The sequence below is a fragment of the Microcaecilia unicolor genome, chromosome 10 (genome assembly GCF_901765095.1).
Source record: "Microcaecilia unicolor chromosome 10, aMicUni1.1, whole genome shotgun sequence".
Lineage (NCBI taxonomy): Eukaryota > Metazoa > Chordata > Amphibia > Gymnophiona > Siphonopidae > Microcaecilia > Microcaecilia unicolor.
In genome coordinates, this window is record NC_044040.1 from 50,581,114 (window position 1) to 50,599,262 (window position 18,149).

General features: G+C 40.0%; 1 protein-coding gene across 1 annotated transcript in view; it reads left to right on the forward strand.

The window, feature by feature from the left end:
* The first annotated feature begins 1,677 nt into the window (after nt 1-1,677).
* The window catches only part of GRM8 (glutamate metabotropic receptor 8), a 731,609-nt gene continuing 715,137 nt past the window's right edge, over nt 1,678-18,149 (forward strand). The window contains exon 1 of the mRNA XM_030216821.1: nt 1,678-2,187. Coding sequence (XP_030072681.1) covers nt 1,678-2,187 — 510 coding nt within the window. The remainder of the gene's footprint in view (nt 2,188-18,149) is intronic.

The window sequence follows — 18,149 nt, forward strand, 5'->3', positions numbered from 1 at the left end:
CTGCTCACTACCTCCCTCCTCTTTTTGATGGAGGTGAGCCTGCAGTCCACCACAAAAAAAAAACAACAACCTCTGCAACTTGCTCCCTCCCCGCTTTTGAAAACAGTTCAAATAAACACTTCTTCATGCCTTAGCACTCAGTTCAAAGCACCCAGTTTCCTTTCGTCTGGGAGCAGGTCACTTGGGGGAGGAACACACCCCTCCCTTCTCACTTTAACACACTAGCACTTCATTACAAACAGTTCAAACACCACCTGAACTCTTGCTGGGGCCAAGAAAGGATCCCACCCTTCGTGGGTCACTCTATCAATGCACTGACCCTCCTCCCTCATGACCCTTTCTCTTCCCCCATCCAGTCCAGATGTTATACCATGAGTTCACCTGGGTTTTCAGTTTTCTTCCTACAGAATGAGCCCAGGCAGAGAGGTCCATCGGCTCCTCTGGATTCTCCTCTCCCCCCCTCTCCTCAGCCTCTTGCCATTCCATGGGTTCCTCGTCCCACCCACTTTTCAGCTGGTTCTCATTCACCTGATTACCCTCAGGGGTCCCCGCCCTTGCCTTGTCAGAGTTCTCCCCCTGACCTGCTGGGGAAGGTAGTCTCTATACCAGGGCTTGCGCCGGGGCTGCTGGGTAGTGTAGTCTTTTTCTCTCCTCCATTTTTCAGGGGGCACTAACCTTTCTCTTCTCTCTCTCTCTGGGGAAGTAGTAAAGGCAAGGCTCTGTTCTGTCTCCTTTTGCTCTTGAGCCTCCTCACTCCTTCCACTTCCATCTGCTCCACCCCTTCACAACTCTGGCTCATTTTGTCTCAGAACATTGAAATTAAAAGTGAGAGTTTTAAATTTGGCTCTGTAAAGCAATTGGTAGCCAATGTAGTTAACTCATTTGTTTCTACATTTCAAACTCCTGACTCTAGAATGGTTTACATGAATAGAAGGAAATATTTAATAAAGTGGTTCTGTGAAATGAATAAAATGATTTTTATATTTGCAAAAGGGAAAAAATAATTGATCAGTATTTCCAGACACTTGATATGTTACTGTCCCAGGAGAAATAGCTGATTTATGGGAATGCAATGTTCAACGTACAGAACAGTTCTCTTCCTAAGATGTAGCCTAGTTTTCTTTACCTCAGAGTTGCTTGCGCTTAGATGGTATAATTAATCTCTTGTCTTCTAGTGCTGTGTAGCCAGGTGTTCAATTGTGCAGCAGGCCAAGAAGAATCATCCTTGCATTTTTAACAGAATAAAAAGTAAAAATTACATTGTAGTATAGAACTAGAATTCATAATTAAACATACCTGCAAGGAAGCAGAAAATTGCTCTACTAAATTTCATATCTGCATTGTTTTTCCAGGAGAACAACATAATCTTCAATGCAAGTCGCAAGGATTTGATATGATGCTTGTTACCAAATGCCCATTTTTCAGTTATTAGCCATATTTTGACCACCAATTCAAAAACTAGGAAATGTGCCAACAATAATGGAAACCGTACAATAAAGGCTAGTTCACAGCTCTTGTTGATTCCTCTGGTCTCTTTGCTGTACGGCCTTATTTTTATATTGTTACTTCGTGGGCACTGATGGTAGCCTCCAGAAGCTACAGCTTCAAATGGTCCACCTCCTTTTTTGACAAGAAAAAATCTTGGATCTTACCCTGTAACGACTTGTTCAGAAGAAAATGGTATGCAAAGGAAAACGACCTCTCTCCTGCCCTTGTTTTTTCCTCTTAACAGCTAAATTGTACTGGCTCTTCAGCATCGTCCAGAAGGCCCATGGCCAGGAAAATATACACTCCATCCGAATCGAGGGAGACATCATTCTAGGAGGACTTTTCCCTGTCCACTCAAGAGGAGACAAAGGCGTGCCTTGTGGGGATCTCAAGAAGGAGAAAGGCATCCACCGGTTAGAGGCAATGCTGTATGCTGTGGATCAAATCAATAAGGATCCTGACCTACTTTCTAATGTCACTCTAGGTGTGCGCATCCTTGACACTTGTTCTAGGGATACTTACGCTTTGGAGCAGTCCTTAACATTTGTGCAAGCACTGATAGAGAAAGATGCTTCGGATGTCAGGTGTGCTAATGGAGACCCACCTATTTTCACCAAGCCAGACAAGATTTCAGGTGTGATAGGTGCAGCTGCAAGTTCCGTATCCATTATGGTTGCTAACATTTTAAGGCTTTTTAAGGTATGTTTTTTTCCCTTATATGTAGATGCTTCACTTTAAAAAATGAGTACATATATAATTGTTTTAGTTTACATATATTTGGAATCACTTAAGTAAAATGTTATGTCTTACAGATGTGGCATTTTTTTGGTTTCCTGTTCATAAAAGGATAGAGTTTGATTATTATGTACCATGATACTGTACACAAGATAAGGATGAAAGTGGAAATCAGTCAATTCAGGGGCCTTTTTACTAAGCCGCAAAGGTGCCTACGTGTGCCCAACGTACACCAAATTGGAGTTACTGCCCAGTTACTATATGGGCTTTGCGGTAATTTCAATTTTGGCACGCATCCGTAATGTGTGTCTGAAAAATATTTTTTATTTTCTGATGCGCGACAGCTACGCGTGTTAAGTGGAATTTGACACGCGTAGACCATTACCACCTGGTTACCGTGTGATACCTTACTGCTAGGTCAATGTCTTGCGGGAAGGTCTCAGACCCAAAATGGACACGCGGCAATTTTCATTTTGCTGCACGTCCATTTTCGGCAAAAATTTAAAAGGTATTTTTTGTAGGTGCACTAAAAAATAATTCTGCGTGCGCCCAAAACACACGTCCACACTACCGCAGACCATTTTTCAGCCCACCTTAGTAAAAGGACCCCTCAGTGTTTTTGTTGTAATATATTTTTCTTCTTCTGATGTTAATTCTTGTGAAATTGTATTTCTGATTTTAAAAAATAGTTGCTCCTTGTTCCTCTGTTAATGATAGCAGGATTCAAACTGTTTTTATGTCATGTCTGAAAGAGGAACTGTTGATAATATTTCTACACTGAGCTTTGTTTTTCAAAGGTTTCTTTCACACTATGCCTATGATAAAACTTTGTTGCAAACAGTCCACTAATGCTTACAGGGAAATTGAATTTATAGTCAAATTGTATCCATGTGTGAAAATTGTGCTAATCAAGCCATCTTAAAAATGGCTTGATTAGCACAAATTTGAGACTTAGAATAAATTCTGGCATGACGATATTTGGTTACTTCTGCTATTAAAAAATATCACATCTTCTGTTTACAAGATGTGGTACAGGGATCCTGCTTATCTTGGGAAAAGAGATACCTTTTCATGGAGGATTTGGAGTTGGTTCTTACTTGGAATCATGAATGCACATATAAATGGTGGCTAATTTTTCTTAATCATCAGGCTTACACTCTTTACTCTTTCCTTTGCCTCTCCCCTCTTTCTGTTTCACAATATCCTTTATACGTATGCTCTCTACCTCCAATTATTATCACTCAACATGTAATTAAACTCTGGAACTCGTTGTCACAGAATTTGGTAAAAGCAGTTAGCTTATCGGGGTTTAAAAAAGGTTTGGATAGCTTCCTAAAAGAAAACTCCATAAGCCATTATTAAGATGGACTTGGGGGGAAATCCGCTACTTATTTCTAAGGATAAGCAGCATAAAATTTGTACTGTTTTGGGATCTTGCTGGGTGCTTGTAACATGGATTGGCCACTGTTGGAACAGGATGCTGGGCTTGATGGACCTTTGGTCTGTCCCACTATGGCAATGCTTATGTTCTTATGTATATATACCCCCAGATTCTATGACTGGCACCCAGATTTGGGCACCTAATTTTGGTTTATTTCCGAGAGGCATTTACACCATAATTGGCTAACAAGCTATTAACCATCAATAATTGGATGCTAACAACCAATTATTGACATTAATTAGCACCAATTAGGATTTGCATGTGCACCTGACTGCACGTTATTCTGTAACACTGGGGACCTAAATCCCACAGTGTGCAACCCAAAAAGGGGTGGGGCCATGGATGGAGCATGGACAAGTCATGGGCATTTCAACAAGCTGCGTGCAGTAATATAGAATACTTGGCGCTGAGATTTACAACAGGTTTCAGCAGATGTAAGAGGCAAGGAATTAGCAGGTGTAGCAAGCAGAGAACTTCCTTGTATTCTTGCATCAGTCTTCATCCTAGTGCCTGCCTTATTCTCAGCCTACATTGTCAGTAGTGGACGCTTCGGCTCCTGCTCCAATCTTCCAGCCTCTTATAGGCTCTGAAACCCTTCAATAATCTGACCACTGCCTTGTTATTGGGGTAGATTTTTAAGACTGGCTTTCATTTGGCCCAAGTGTGTGCAAACCTATCATTTGCCATTCTCTGCTGAGTTTATGGGGCACGTGATACCTGGGTGGTTGAATTTATTTATTTATTTGAATATGGCTCACATCTTTTTCAGTTATAGCTCTTGTTTTCATGAGATGAACAACCATTTTGGTTTTAAGGTCAGAATACTTCTTTCAAGGCAGTGTCAACTCTTGAGTGGCCTGAGGTGCATAGGTTAATTTAAATACACATATTCTGTTGGGGAAAATATAAAACTATGGGGTCCTTCTACTAAGGTGCACTAACAGATTTAGCACATGTTAAGATGCCCATTATGGACCCGATTCTATATATGGCGCCTAAAATTAACACGTGTTAGGTAATCATGCCTAAGCGTATTCTAGTTTACTACACGTCTATTTATGCCTACGAAAAGCTGGGGTAAATCCCCGCATGTAGATTTACATGCACTAGCCCATATTTTATAGCAATGCTTGCAGATTTTGGAATACCCACAAAATGCTCATTTCCACATCCCTAAGCATGCCCCTTTTTGCCTGCGTGCATTAGAATTTAGGCACAATACATTACAGAATATGCTTAGCAATGTATGTTCGTAGATTCTCATTTCTGCCAATTAATGCTCATTATTGCTTTTTAAGTGCTGTTAACAATGCTGATTGGCTTGTTAAAACAATTAATCTACACATGTAGTTATAGAATACACCTAGATTCACAAGCAGAATCGTGCGTAACTCTAAGCACACTATATAGAATCCGGGAGTATATTCATATGGGTGTCATCATTTAATGCATGTTAATTGTTAGCGTGCACTAAATCTGTTAGTGTGCCTTATTAAAAGGACCCCAATATTTAAATCAAAAATCACAGGTGGGAAGCTGCATACAAGTTTTAGTGCATCTAAAACCATAAGAATTCCAAGTCTGTCGAAATGGTAGAAGAACTATTTATACTGTATAAAACATCAAGCTGAACTGTTCTCTCAAGAAATGTAATTGTTTGAGCTGAATACTCAATGAGAAAAAAAGAAAGCATCCTTGATTTTAGTATTTGAAATAATATCACTATAGGAATTAATAAAGTGATGTGGGTGTTTTTAATGATGCACTATTCCAGTAGATGCAGGATTAATTTTAAGCCCTAATGTTCATAGCAGGAAGGGTGTTATAACACTTAAAGAAAATGAAAAATTGTCATTCAATAATTCACTTAGCTGCATGTTAGTATAAGGTTATGGATCTAGTTGAAAAAATGGCAAGAAATTGAAAGAAATGGATTATTTAGCAGTCATGCATTGGTACCCTTTATTGTCACAATGGGAGTCCTTTACTAATGGTTAGTGTGGATTCTCTGCCGAAGGGCCCATAGGAATAAAATGAGTCTTGTGCTAGTTAACATGGGCTAATGGTGTCACTGCTCGCTAATCATTAGTATTGACCCACATTATGTCATAACTGATTTTCTAGGGTATCATCTTTCAATTGTGCAAATATGACAGGTTAGAATTGCTTTGTTTTAAAAAGACAGCACATTAGAAAATTCCAGAAGTTTGTTTAGAATAAAATGTTTCTGGACTATAATTAAGCAGGATTGCATGCCCATATATTCTAATGAAATACATGAAGGTTACCCCTTAAAACAGAAATGTCAAAACTCATGACTAATGATGGGGCCACTACAACAGCTGCGTATTCATTGATGGGCCACACTAAGGGGTGGAGTGGCCTAGTGGTTAGGGTGGTGGACTCTGGTTCTGGGGAACTGAATTCAATTCCCACTTCAGGCACAGGCAGCTCCTTGTGACTCTGGGCAAGTCACTTAAACCTCCATTGCCCCAGGTACAAATAAGTACCTGTATATAATATGTAAGCCGCATTGAGCCTGCCATGAGTGGGAAAGCACAGGGAACAAATGTAACAAAAAAAAAGGTGTGCTGAAAAATGGCTTGCAGTAGTGTAGGTGCAGGTTTTGGGTGAACACCAAGCCATTTTTTAGCACACCTGTAAAAAAGGCCTTTTAAAAACTTTTGCCGAAAATGAACGTGCGGCAAAATCGAAATTGCCGCGCGTCAATTTTGGGTCTGAGACCTCAACGCCAGTCATTGGCCTAGTGGTAAAAACTCATGTGGTAACCCCTACACACGTCAAATGCCACTTGGTGCGTATCCGATACACACGTCACAAAATAAAAATTATTTTTTGGACATGCATATCGGACACGCGCCAAAATGAAATTACTGCAAGAGCCACAGGGTAGCTGGGAGGTAACTCCATTTTGGTGCACATTGGGCGCATGTAGATGCTTACGTGGCTTAGTAAAAGGGTCCCCCAAATATTAATTCTCCCTATTCTCCCGAAGCCAAATTTACATTGTGGAGATCCTTTTACTAAGCTGCAGTAAGCACTAGCCTGTGCTTACTGCAGTTTAAAAGGGCTTACTGTGGGATGCGCTGAGGTGTCCTGTGGTAAAATCCCAATGTGCACACACTAAAAAAAAAACTTGAATTTTTCTCAGATGGGGCATGGCTGGGGGTGGAGAGTAGGTGTGACAGCATGAATCAGTTAGCACAGTCACATTACTGCCTTCTGATTAGCACAGGATTAGCGCATGAGCACTTATCGCCTTCAAAATGGGTTGCAGCAATGGCTCACGTGCTAATTTTAGCACATTAGTGCATGTCACACCAGCTAGACCTCTTATCAAAAATGTTTTACCAGACCATCAGAAACACAGTCTGAAGCATCAAAGTCATCATAGGTCCAATTTTTTGAGTCCATCTTTTTTTTTTAATAAATTTTTAAATTTTTTAAAATCAACATCTTCTTCAATCTATTTCTATAATACAACCTTATATTTGCACCTATGATGACTTTGATGCTTCAGTCTTCAAAATAATTAAATTTATGTTGGAGCAGCATTTCTGATGTCCTGTAAATAATAATTGATAAGAGGACTAGCTTTTGTGGAGTGTTTGTATGATTTGGTACCTTTAGTTATTAATACTTGAAGCTTCTGCCTTTGAATCACACCTCGAATACCGTGTGCAATTCTGGTCTCCGCATCGCAAAAAAGATCTAGCAGAATTAGAAAAGGTATAGAGAAGGGTGACAAAATGATAAAGGGGATGGGACAACTTCCCTATTAGGAAAGGCTAAGGGGATCTTTTACTAAATGTTAGCTCAAGCTATCTGCAGCAGGTCCTATTTTATTCCTATGGATCCTGCTGCAGATAACTTGAGCTAAACTTTAGTAAAAGACCCCCCCTAAATCAGCTAGGTCTCTTCTGCTTGGAGAAGAAATGGCTGAGGGGAGATATGATAGATATGAGTCGCTTGTTTACTCTTTCCAAAAATACTAGGACTAGGGGGCAAGCAATGAAACAGTTAAGTAGTAAATTTAAAACAAATTGGAGAAAAAATTTCTTCACTTAATGAGCAATTAAACTCAAGTTCGTTGCCAGAGAACGTGGTAAAAGCGGGTAGCTTAACAGGGTTTAAAAAAGGTTTGGATAGTTTCCTTAATGAAAAGTCCATAAGCCATTATTAAGATGGACTTGGGGAAATTCCACTGCTTATTTCTAAGATAAGCATTATAAAATCTGACTTACTATTCTGGGATCTTTCCGGGTACTTGCGACCTAAAATGGCCATTGTTGGAAATAGAATACTGGGCTTGAAGGACCTTTAGTTTGTACCAGTATGGCAAAGCTTTTGTTCTTAGGTTCTTACGTATGCTTGTAAATATTAGCGCATGGCCATTAATTGAGAAAATGGAAAATTGTTCTTAGCACATGGGAAAGACCCACATAAGGGCATGCTAAGGCCATTTTTTATCATAGAAAAAAATCATTCTTTATATTTATTTATTTACTGGGATTTCTTAACCACTTTAGAGATTCGCTCAAGGCAGTGTGCAGCATAATAGCATGGAAGAATTTTCATATATCATAGATATGATACTTATAATATCACCACAATAAAATGAAACACCTTAATAGGCACCACATTAGAACATTCAAATAACATGATGCAAACACTGTTCGTACAATATAACACGATGAAACATTTTAATAGGTAGAATGAGAGAGCAAGTGCAGTTGAGATATGTAGATAGGACAAACTGAAGACAAATTACGTGTACAGTGAATAAGACAGGAGAAGCTAATCTAAGTTACAGGGTGTGCAGTAAGCTTACCCATGGGTGGAGTTAGTGAATAGTCAGTCGCCACGACATGCAATTTCTTTTGACGATGGTACAGTGATGCTCATTGAGAGGACCGTAGTTATTTCAAAGATATTTAGATATTCTGGCCCATGTTGTCTGAGCACCTTGAAAATCAAAGGTAGAGCTTTAAATTTGTCACTGTAAGGTACTGGTAGGCAATATTGATTTTGCAGGAATAAAGCGATGTGGTCACACCACTTGCAGTTCTCTGTCAGTCATGCAGCAGCATTATGAATTGGTTGGAATGGGTGCAAATTCTTTTTGGTTTGATCAATGTACAGGGCATTGTAGTAGTCCAATCAGACTCGCCTTTTCACTAAAGAAAATGGAAATAATTTCTCAATTATAAGAAAAATAATCCCACTGGAATATTATGTAGCTGTGGGATGTCTTTGGAAACCACTTCTAATATTGATTGGGCTAAAATGAAAGTGCAATAAGGTTTTAAGTTATGGCTACCGAGGTGTCCATAATATATTTTTCTGATTTTTGTGCATGTACAATGGAACCATAATGTTCTTGTAATTTTGTTTTATAGTATAGGCTTGCTGCATAGTTAAGGTTCAGAGGAGTCAATATGAGCAAGTGTAAAACAAAAATATCTTCAATGGACTTAACTGTATGCTGATAAGAATCATAATACATGCTATTAGGGGCACTGGTATTAAAGTAATTCATTTCACATTAATAAGATAATATATTTATATACCATAAAGGGGTCTATGCTGTACGCATGCTTATATGTTTTTAGTGTGTATGTGGTAAAAAGCTAAAGGGTAATGGTTTAATTGCTCACCTAAATTAAGAGAGAGAGAAAAAGGTGCCACTTTGCAGCCTGTTTTATGAAGACAGATAAGAGCCTGTAGTGCTTATTTTTGAAGCAAACAGATGTCTCAAAAGGCTGAAATGGACATCCATGTGCTAGAAACAAATAAGTACCAAATTTGCAAAGGCAGAAAATGGAGGTCCAACACTGAAGTACATACAAATAGCAAAGGGGCATGCTGTTTGGTGGGCATGCTTTGGGTGGAATTAGGGAGGGCCTGAAATCTGGATGTCCAAGAGTGATTATTGAAGGGAAAGAAACGTCCATGTCTGAAAAGAAGGACGTCTTTATTTAGACCTGTTTCAGGCATGTCCAGGGTACAAAATGGTGCCCTGAATGAGCGAATATCCACTGGAGGGATTAAGGCATGATACCTCCCTGATTCCCCAGTGGTTGCTGTCCCCTCCTTCCCTGAAAGTGAAACCAAAAAAGAATACCAGGCTCTATGACAACTTCAGGTATTACGGGCATTCTCAATAAAAGTAGGAAGTAAGTCTGAGGAGACTAGTGGTTAGTGAAGTGGACCGTAAACCAAGGGACCTAGATTCAAATCCCACATAAACTGTTATTTTTAAAATTGTGTTTTTTGTCAATTGTGAGCCCTCCAGAAACAGAGAAATATCTACTGTACTTAAATATAAAAATCACTTGCTGGCCTAAAATTTAATTTAAAGTAATTTAATTTGGGCATTTATAGTCCACTCAACAGTGAAGTTTTAGGTGGAGTACAATCAACTGAGAATCAACAAGAAACAGTCATTTTATAGAGAACTGAAAGACACATAATAATGTTCCACTCAATGTGGAAATTAAAAAGAGTAAGACCTTTCCTCCCAAGGACCGTCTTCTGCAACCTGGTACAATCAATGGTACTCAGTCAACTAGACTATTGCAATGCACTCTATGCTGGCTGCAAAGAGCAAATAAACAAGAAACTTCAGACAGCCCAGAACACTGCAGCTAGACTCATATTCGGCAAAACAAAATATGAAAGTGCTAAACCCCTACGAGAAAAGCTACACTGGCTCCCACTCAAAGAACGCATCACGTTCAAAATATGTACCCTAGTTCACAAAATCATTCATGGAGATGCCCCAGCCTACATGTCAGACCTGATAGACTTACCACCCAGGAACGCTAAAAAAACATCCCGCACATTCCTTAATCCTCACTTCCCCAACTGCAAAGATCTAAAATATAAACTAACACATGCATCAACCTTTTCCTACTTGAGCACACAATTCTGGAACGCGCTGCCGCACAACTTAAAAATGATCTATGAACTAACTAACTTCCGCAAACTATTGAAGACCCATCTCTTTAACAAGGCATACCACAAAGATCAACAAATGAGAACTCCTACACATATATCCAGTACTGCCTTACGATATTTGCTTGTTATACTATTATCATGCTTTATCATTATCATGTTTACCCAAGATTTTTTGCAATACTAAATGTCTATTTTCTTGTATATTTCCACTATTCATGATGTATTGTAAGCCACATTGAGCCTGCAAAGAGGTGGGAAAATGTGGGATACAAATACAATAAATAAATAAATAAATAAATAAATAAATAAATAAATATACACCACTTTTATAGCTTTTTATAACTACAGTTCCTGGAGGGTTCACAATTACAAAATAAGGGCTCCTTTTACAAAGTGGCGGTAATCTCAATGCTATAAAGGAAATACTGCTGGGCTATTGCAGCAGCCCGGTGGTACTTCCAACCCCCAGCGCGCCGGTGTATACCCAGCAGTAATCGGACAGTGCTGCTTGCTGTCCGGTTACTGCCGGGTTAGCGCGGGAGCCCTTACCGCCACCTCAATGAGTGGTGGTAAGGGCTCCTCCCCCAAATGACCGCGCGGCAAGTGCTTTACTTGCCACACGGCCATTTCCTACAGAAAAGCAAGACCTACCTTTTACCTGCTGCAGTAAAAGGGGGCCTTGGCACATATCAAAAACACATGCCAACACTAGCGCAAGCCCCCATTTGCCGCAGCTTTGTAAAAGGGGCCCTAAAAGATTTAAAGTGAAATTTGAACCACAGTCCCTTGGCTCACAGTTCACATTAGTAACCACTAGGCTTCCCCTCTGCTCTGCATGGATGTCTATGTGGCCATACAGATGTCCATAACCCTTGTTTTCCCCCATTCATAATCCAGGTTGTAAAATGGGTATTCATGATGGATGTTTCTAGCGTATGGACGTACGTCTCATATTTTCAAAAGCAGGTGTAATTGTATTCATGCATAGTATATGTGATTAAAGTAGACATGGGGAAATCCAGCACTTATACCTGAGGTGAACCACTGTTGGAAACATTATACTGGGCTAGATGAACTCTTGGTATGATCCAGTACAGCAACCCTTATATTATCTTCATATGATTCCCATTCCCCAACAAATATCTTTATTACCTATATCTTCTCAATCCATGAGCTGAAGATGAATGAAGCACAACTCACTTCTTTTTAGCCTGGCACCACCAACAATAAAAATGGTACCTGATGACCTCCCACACTCTTTTGTTTGGCACATGCAAAGCAAATGAGTGCTTGAGGTCACCTAGTGCCATTTTTAGTGCTGGTGGCATCATAGAAACTCAATAATGTAGTAAAGGATGGCATTTAAAGACTAGTGTGACCCATCTAGTGCGTCCAGTAGGGTGGTTAGGTTAGAACTGCCACTTTGTGAAGCTTACCATCTCCCCCATACCTATTTTTAGAGTTTTAAGCTGCTGCTCCTTGCAGGCTACCCCCTCTCATGTCTTGTTTGAAATGTGAAGGTTATTTAACTTTGGCTTTCAGGAGGAATGCCCTATATTTCGATTCCATCCTCTTGCTATGTGGAGATCCTCTGTGCTTATCCCATGACTTTTTGAATTCATTCACTGTTTTTATCTTCACCTTCCTCACCGGGAGGACTTTCAAGGCATCCACCATCATTTCCATGAAGAAGCATTTCCTGTGTTGCTTGCAAGTTTACATCCTTGTTGCTTCATCTTTTATTATCTTTGTTGTCTTAAACGATACGTTTACGATGAATTTTTTTTACTATGACATTGTTTAATGATATTATACTGAACTGTAGACTACCCATGTTATTGTGTAAGCCACATTGAGCCTGCAACTAGTGGGAAAATGTGGAGTATAAATGTGTTAAATAAATAAATAAAATATCCCAGTTCTACAACCTCCCTCTCTTTGTTAAAGGTTAATTTGTTCATTTATACATTTCAAGTATTTCAATTTTGTATCATATCACACTTTGATCTTTCTTTCCTCTAGGATATACATATTTAGGCCTTCAGGTCTCTTTTCATGTGCAGAACCCATACCATTTTGGTCACTTTCTTCTGAACAAGGTTTTTTATGTCCTTAGTGAGACATCACCATCAAAACTGAACACAGTACAAGTCTTTACCAATGACATGTACAAAGGCATTATCATCTCCTTTTTTCTGCTGGTTATTCCCCTGTCTATGCAACCTAATTGTATTTATTTATTTGTAGCATTTGTATCCCACATTTTCCCATCAATTTTCAGGCTCAATGTGGCTTACATTTGCTGTAATGGAGGTTGCCATTTCTGGGTAACAGAATTACAAATGGTATTGCGTTAAGGTGTAAGCATACATGGTAACATACATGGAACATACATGGAACATATATGGAACATAACATATATGGAACAGATGATGGTATATATATATGCCATATGCATACATACATGGTAAAGAAGAATATATTATGGTATTGCATGAAGGTTCCTGAGTAATAACTTAGATTGTAACATACATTAGGTCATCAACTGTAGAGAGACCCTGACTTTGATCTGTACCTTGTTCAAGTTGTTTTGTCATGTTGAGATCTTCAGACACCGTCAACCCAAGATCTGTCTCCTGGTCTGTGCATCTATTTCTAGGTTGTTTAATTCTCTGAAGGAGTGGGAGTATATTGTCTGGATACTGTATTATTCAGGCATCTCCTTTAATTTTCAGCTATTTCCTTTTTGAGTGGGTCTTTTACAAAGACGCACTAGCGTTTTTAGCATGTGCTAAAAATAACCATGCAGTAAATACTAAAGATGTCCATATATTCCTATCACACCTTTGTAAAAGACCCCCTGAGTTAATTCCTCTTTCATAACAAACAGTTGGAGACAGATGGGGCAAGCTCTAAGTCTCAAGCTGGTCTGCCTAAGGACTAATGAACCTCAGCTATTGCATAGAATGATAGCCATGATGACTGATTGGTATGATTTAGAGCAGCTATATTATGATAAAGAATAACAAATAGCAAGATTACTTGTTTCCCATGTAATTGAAGACTATGTAAGTAAGACAAGTTATGAGGTGGGTAGGCAGGGCTTTTTTTTGAGGGGGTACTTGGGGGTACTGAGTACCGGCACCTTTCCCACTGTCTGCTAAACTTGACCCATGGTTCTCGTATTTTAATGAAAGAGCTCAGGTTCTACATACAAATTCTGCCTTGTCATAGATTCTATGACTGGTTGCAGGGGTCCTGGCTATTGTAGGGTAGGTCCCTCAATGATCACTCCACCCCTGAAGGTTGGCCTGTCAATTGAGTACCGGCACCTTTTGTGCTAGACAAAATGCACTGTGGGTAGGTGAGAGGTAGGTTGGGGGAGATTTCAATTACTGAAACAAAAACTAGTAATCTATATATTTTGAATTTTTTTAGCCGGAGACCTATGCTGGACAAGTGTCGACTACCTTGGCACAGCCCTTGCCATTGCCAAGTATGGGTCAAGGATATATTTTAAATCTACTACTTAATAAAGGCTGAATTTTTTTTTAAACAGAAACAGATTAATCATAGACAGAAAAGCCAGGTAATTTCTATGAAGCAACAAAATCTAGATTGACAGACCATGGGCAATATTTACAAGAGGAAGGTTAAAAAGAAAATAAGTCAGTGTTTTAAGAACCGGTATTGCAAAGCAACAGAGAGTTTATGTAGCAAGAAACTTTTCAAAAGTAAGAAAACTTATCCAGACTTGTACACCCATTGTACTTCTGTCCTGGTTCTCAGGAGCCCAAGGGGTGTAGTTACAATGTGGGCTACCATTAAGACATTTTATTTTATTACTAAACTTGTGCAGTTTTAGCATAGGTCACATTTGATACAGTGGACCTAGTTACTAATAAGTAGCATTAAAAGTAAAATAACACGTCTTAACTGTAGCCCACATTGATAATTTCCCTTTCCTCAAGTATTAAAGCATCAAACCAGGAGATAATAGAGATATCTCCTGCAACATTGTTGGCCCAAAAGACTTTGAAAAGTGTAGGGAAGAAGATGGTACCTGTTGAGGCGAGGCAAGAAAGACTTGGCTGGGGGAGAGTATCCAGTCTAGATTTTTCAGTTGCAAGGATGGGATGCTTGGTGACCTCTTGTAATTTTGTCCAGGAGGATGGTGTGATTGAAGCAATAAAGCTCTTATTTTTAAGTGTCAGGGTGGTAGGATGATGGATCAGGCAAGGAGATAATTTCTGTTATGTACTGAGAGTATTGCAGGGGAAGAACAGGTTTGGAGGTCATTTCTTTTCTATGTTTGGAGGGTGATGTGCAGGATCAGGTCACACAGGCCTCTTAATTTTAGTGTCAAGACATCGTGGAGTTGGAGGGTGATATGGAAAGTTAGTATGTTGGCTCCATTGACTCACTAACATAATATTTGGTATTAAAACTATAGGAACAGCATGTGAAGGAAAGCATAACACATCATTTATACATACTCATTAAAATCTAATTATAAATAAATAAAAATATTCTGGTCTATATTCAAAATAATTTATCTGGCCAGAAATGACTGCTGACTGGATAAATCGCTCGTTCTGGGCTAGCGGCAGATTTTCAGTAGCACTTAACCGGTTATCCCTACTGAAAATTTGTGTTTAGTGCCTAAATGAAAATTGGCTATTTTGGGGGCATTCTGGGGGCTGAGTCAGCACTTGGCTGGTTAAGAATCAAATATTCAGCACTTAATTTTTTATTTTTATTTGTTACATTTGTATCCCACATTTTCCCACCTATTTATAGGCTCAATGTGGCTTACATAGTACCGGAGAGGCCTTTGCAGGCTCCAGTGTGAACAAATACAGGGTGATGTTGTGGTAAGATCAAGTTCATATGGTACAGCCACATTAGGGAATTGGAGAACGAAAGAGTTGTGTTATGTCCATTACGTGCTTTAGTTTGGTTGTGTTGCAGAGATTAGGTATTTAAGTTAGATCGGTAGGGTATGCCTTTTTAAACAGGTTGGTTTTTAGTGATTTCCAAAGGTTTAGGTGGTCGTATGTCATTTTCAAGGCTTTTGGTAATGCATTCCACAGTTGTGTGCTTATGTAGGAAAAACTAGATGCATAAGTTGTTTTGTATTTAAGTCCTTTGCAGCTTGGGTAGTGCAGATTTAGATAAGATCGTGTTGATTCGGATGTATTTCTAATTGGTAAGTCGATCAAGTCTGTCATGAAACTCGGGGCTTCTCCGTAGATGATTTTGTGAACCAGGGTGCAGATTTTGAAGGTGATGCATTCTTTGATTGGGAGCCAGTGTACTTTTTCACGGAGGAGTTTTACGCTTTCAAATTGCGCTTTACCAAATATAAGTCTAGCTGCTGTGTTTTGAGCGGTCTGAAGTTTCTTTAAGGTTTGTTCTTTACATCCCGCATAAATTCCATTGCAGTAATCTAAGTGGCTTAGTACCATTGATTGTATCAGGTTGCGAAATGTTTCCCTCGGGAAGAATTGCTTCATATGTTTGAGTTTCCACATTGAGTGGAACATTTTCTTTGTTGTGGATGCCACTTGGCTCTCTAGTGTTAAGTTATGGTCCATTGTAACGCCAAGGATTTTCAAGCTGTCTGAGATAGGAAGGGTGTGATCTGGGGTGTTGATACTTGTGGGGATGCCCGTGCTGTGTTGGGATGAGAGGATGAGACAATGAGTTTTTTTCTTTATTGAGTTTTAGTTGAAATGCATTTGCCCATGAATCCGTGATGTTCAGGCCGAGCTTGATTTCATTGGTGATTTCTGTCAGTTTGGTTTTGTAAGGAATGTACAGTGGGGGAAATAAGTATTTGATCCCTTGCTGATTTTGTAAGTTTGCCCACTGACAAAGACATGAGCAGCCCATAATTGAAGGGTAGGTTATTGGTAACAGTGAGAGATAGCACATCACAAATTAAATCCGGAAAATCACATTGTGGAAAGTATATGAATTTATTTGCATTCTGCAGAGGGAAATAAGTATTTAATCCCTCTGGCAAACAAGACCTAATACTTGGTGGCAAAACCCTTGTTGGCAAGCACAGCGGTCAGACGTCTTCTGTAGTTGATGATGAGGTTTGCACACATGTCAGGAGGAATTTTGGTCCACTCCTCTTTGCAGATCATCTCTAAATCATTAAGAGTTCTGGGCTGTCGCTTGGCAACTCGCAGCTTCAGCTCCCTCCATAAGTTTTCAATGGGATTAAGGTCTGGTGACTGGCTAGGCCACTCCATGACCCTAATGTGCTTCTTCCTGAGCCACTCCTTTGTTGCCTTGGCTGTATGTTTTGGGTCATTGTCGTGCTGGAAGACCCAGCCACGACCCATTTTTAAGGCCCTGGCGGAGGGAAGGAGGTTGTCACTCAGAATTGTACGGTACATGGCCCCATCCATTCTCCCATTGATGCGGTGAAGTAGTCCTGTGCCCTTAGCAGAGAAACACCCCCAAAACATAACATTTCCACCTCCATGCTTGACAGTGGGGACGGTGTTCTTTGGGTCATAGGCAGCATTTCTCTTCCTCCAAACACGGCGAGTTGAGTTCATGCCAAAGAGCTCAATTTTTGTCTCATCTGACCACAGCACCTTCTCCCAATCACTCTCGGCATCATCCAGGTGTTCACTGGCAAACTTCAGACGGGCCGTCACATGTGCCTTCCGGAGCAGGGGGACCTTGCGGGCACTGCAGGATTGCAATCCGTTATGTCGTAATGTGTTACCAATGGTTTTCGTGGTGACAGTGGTCCCAGCTGCCTTGAGATCATTGACAAGTTCCCCCCTTGTAGTTGTAGGCTGATTTCTAACCTTCCTCATGATCAAGGATACCCCACGAGGTGAGATTTTGCGTGGAGCCCCAGATCTTTGTCGATTGACAGTCATTTTGTACTTCTTCCATTTTCTTACTATGGCACCAACAGTTGTCTCCTTCTCGCCCAGCGTCTTACTGATGGTTTTGTAGCCCATTCCAGCCTTGTGCAGGTGTATGATCTTGTCCCTGACATCCTTAGACAGCTCCTTGCTCTTGGCCATTTTGTAGAGGTTAGAGTCTGACTGATTCACTGAGTCTGTGGACAGGTGTCTTTCATACAGGTGACCATTGCCGACAGCTGTCTGTCATGCAGGTAACGAGTTGATTTGGAGCATCTACCTGGTCTGTAGGGGCCAGATCTCTTACTGGTTGGTGGGGGATCAAATACTTATTTCCCTCTGCAGAATGCAAATAAATTCATATACTTTCCACAATGTGATTTTCCGGATTTAATTTGTGATGTGCTATCTCTCACTGTTACCAATAACCTACCCTTCAATTATGGGCTGCTCATGTCTTTGTCAGTGGGCAAACTTACAAAATCAGCAAGGGATCAAATACTTATTTCCCCCACTGTATATTGTGACATCATCTGCATATATGAAAGGGCTAAAGCCATGGTTGGATAAGGACTTGGCAAGTGGGGTCATCATTAAGTTGAATAGGA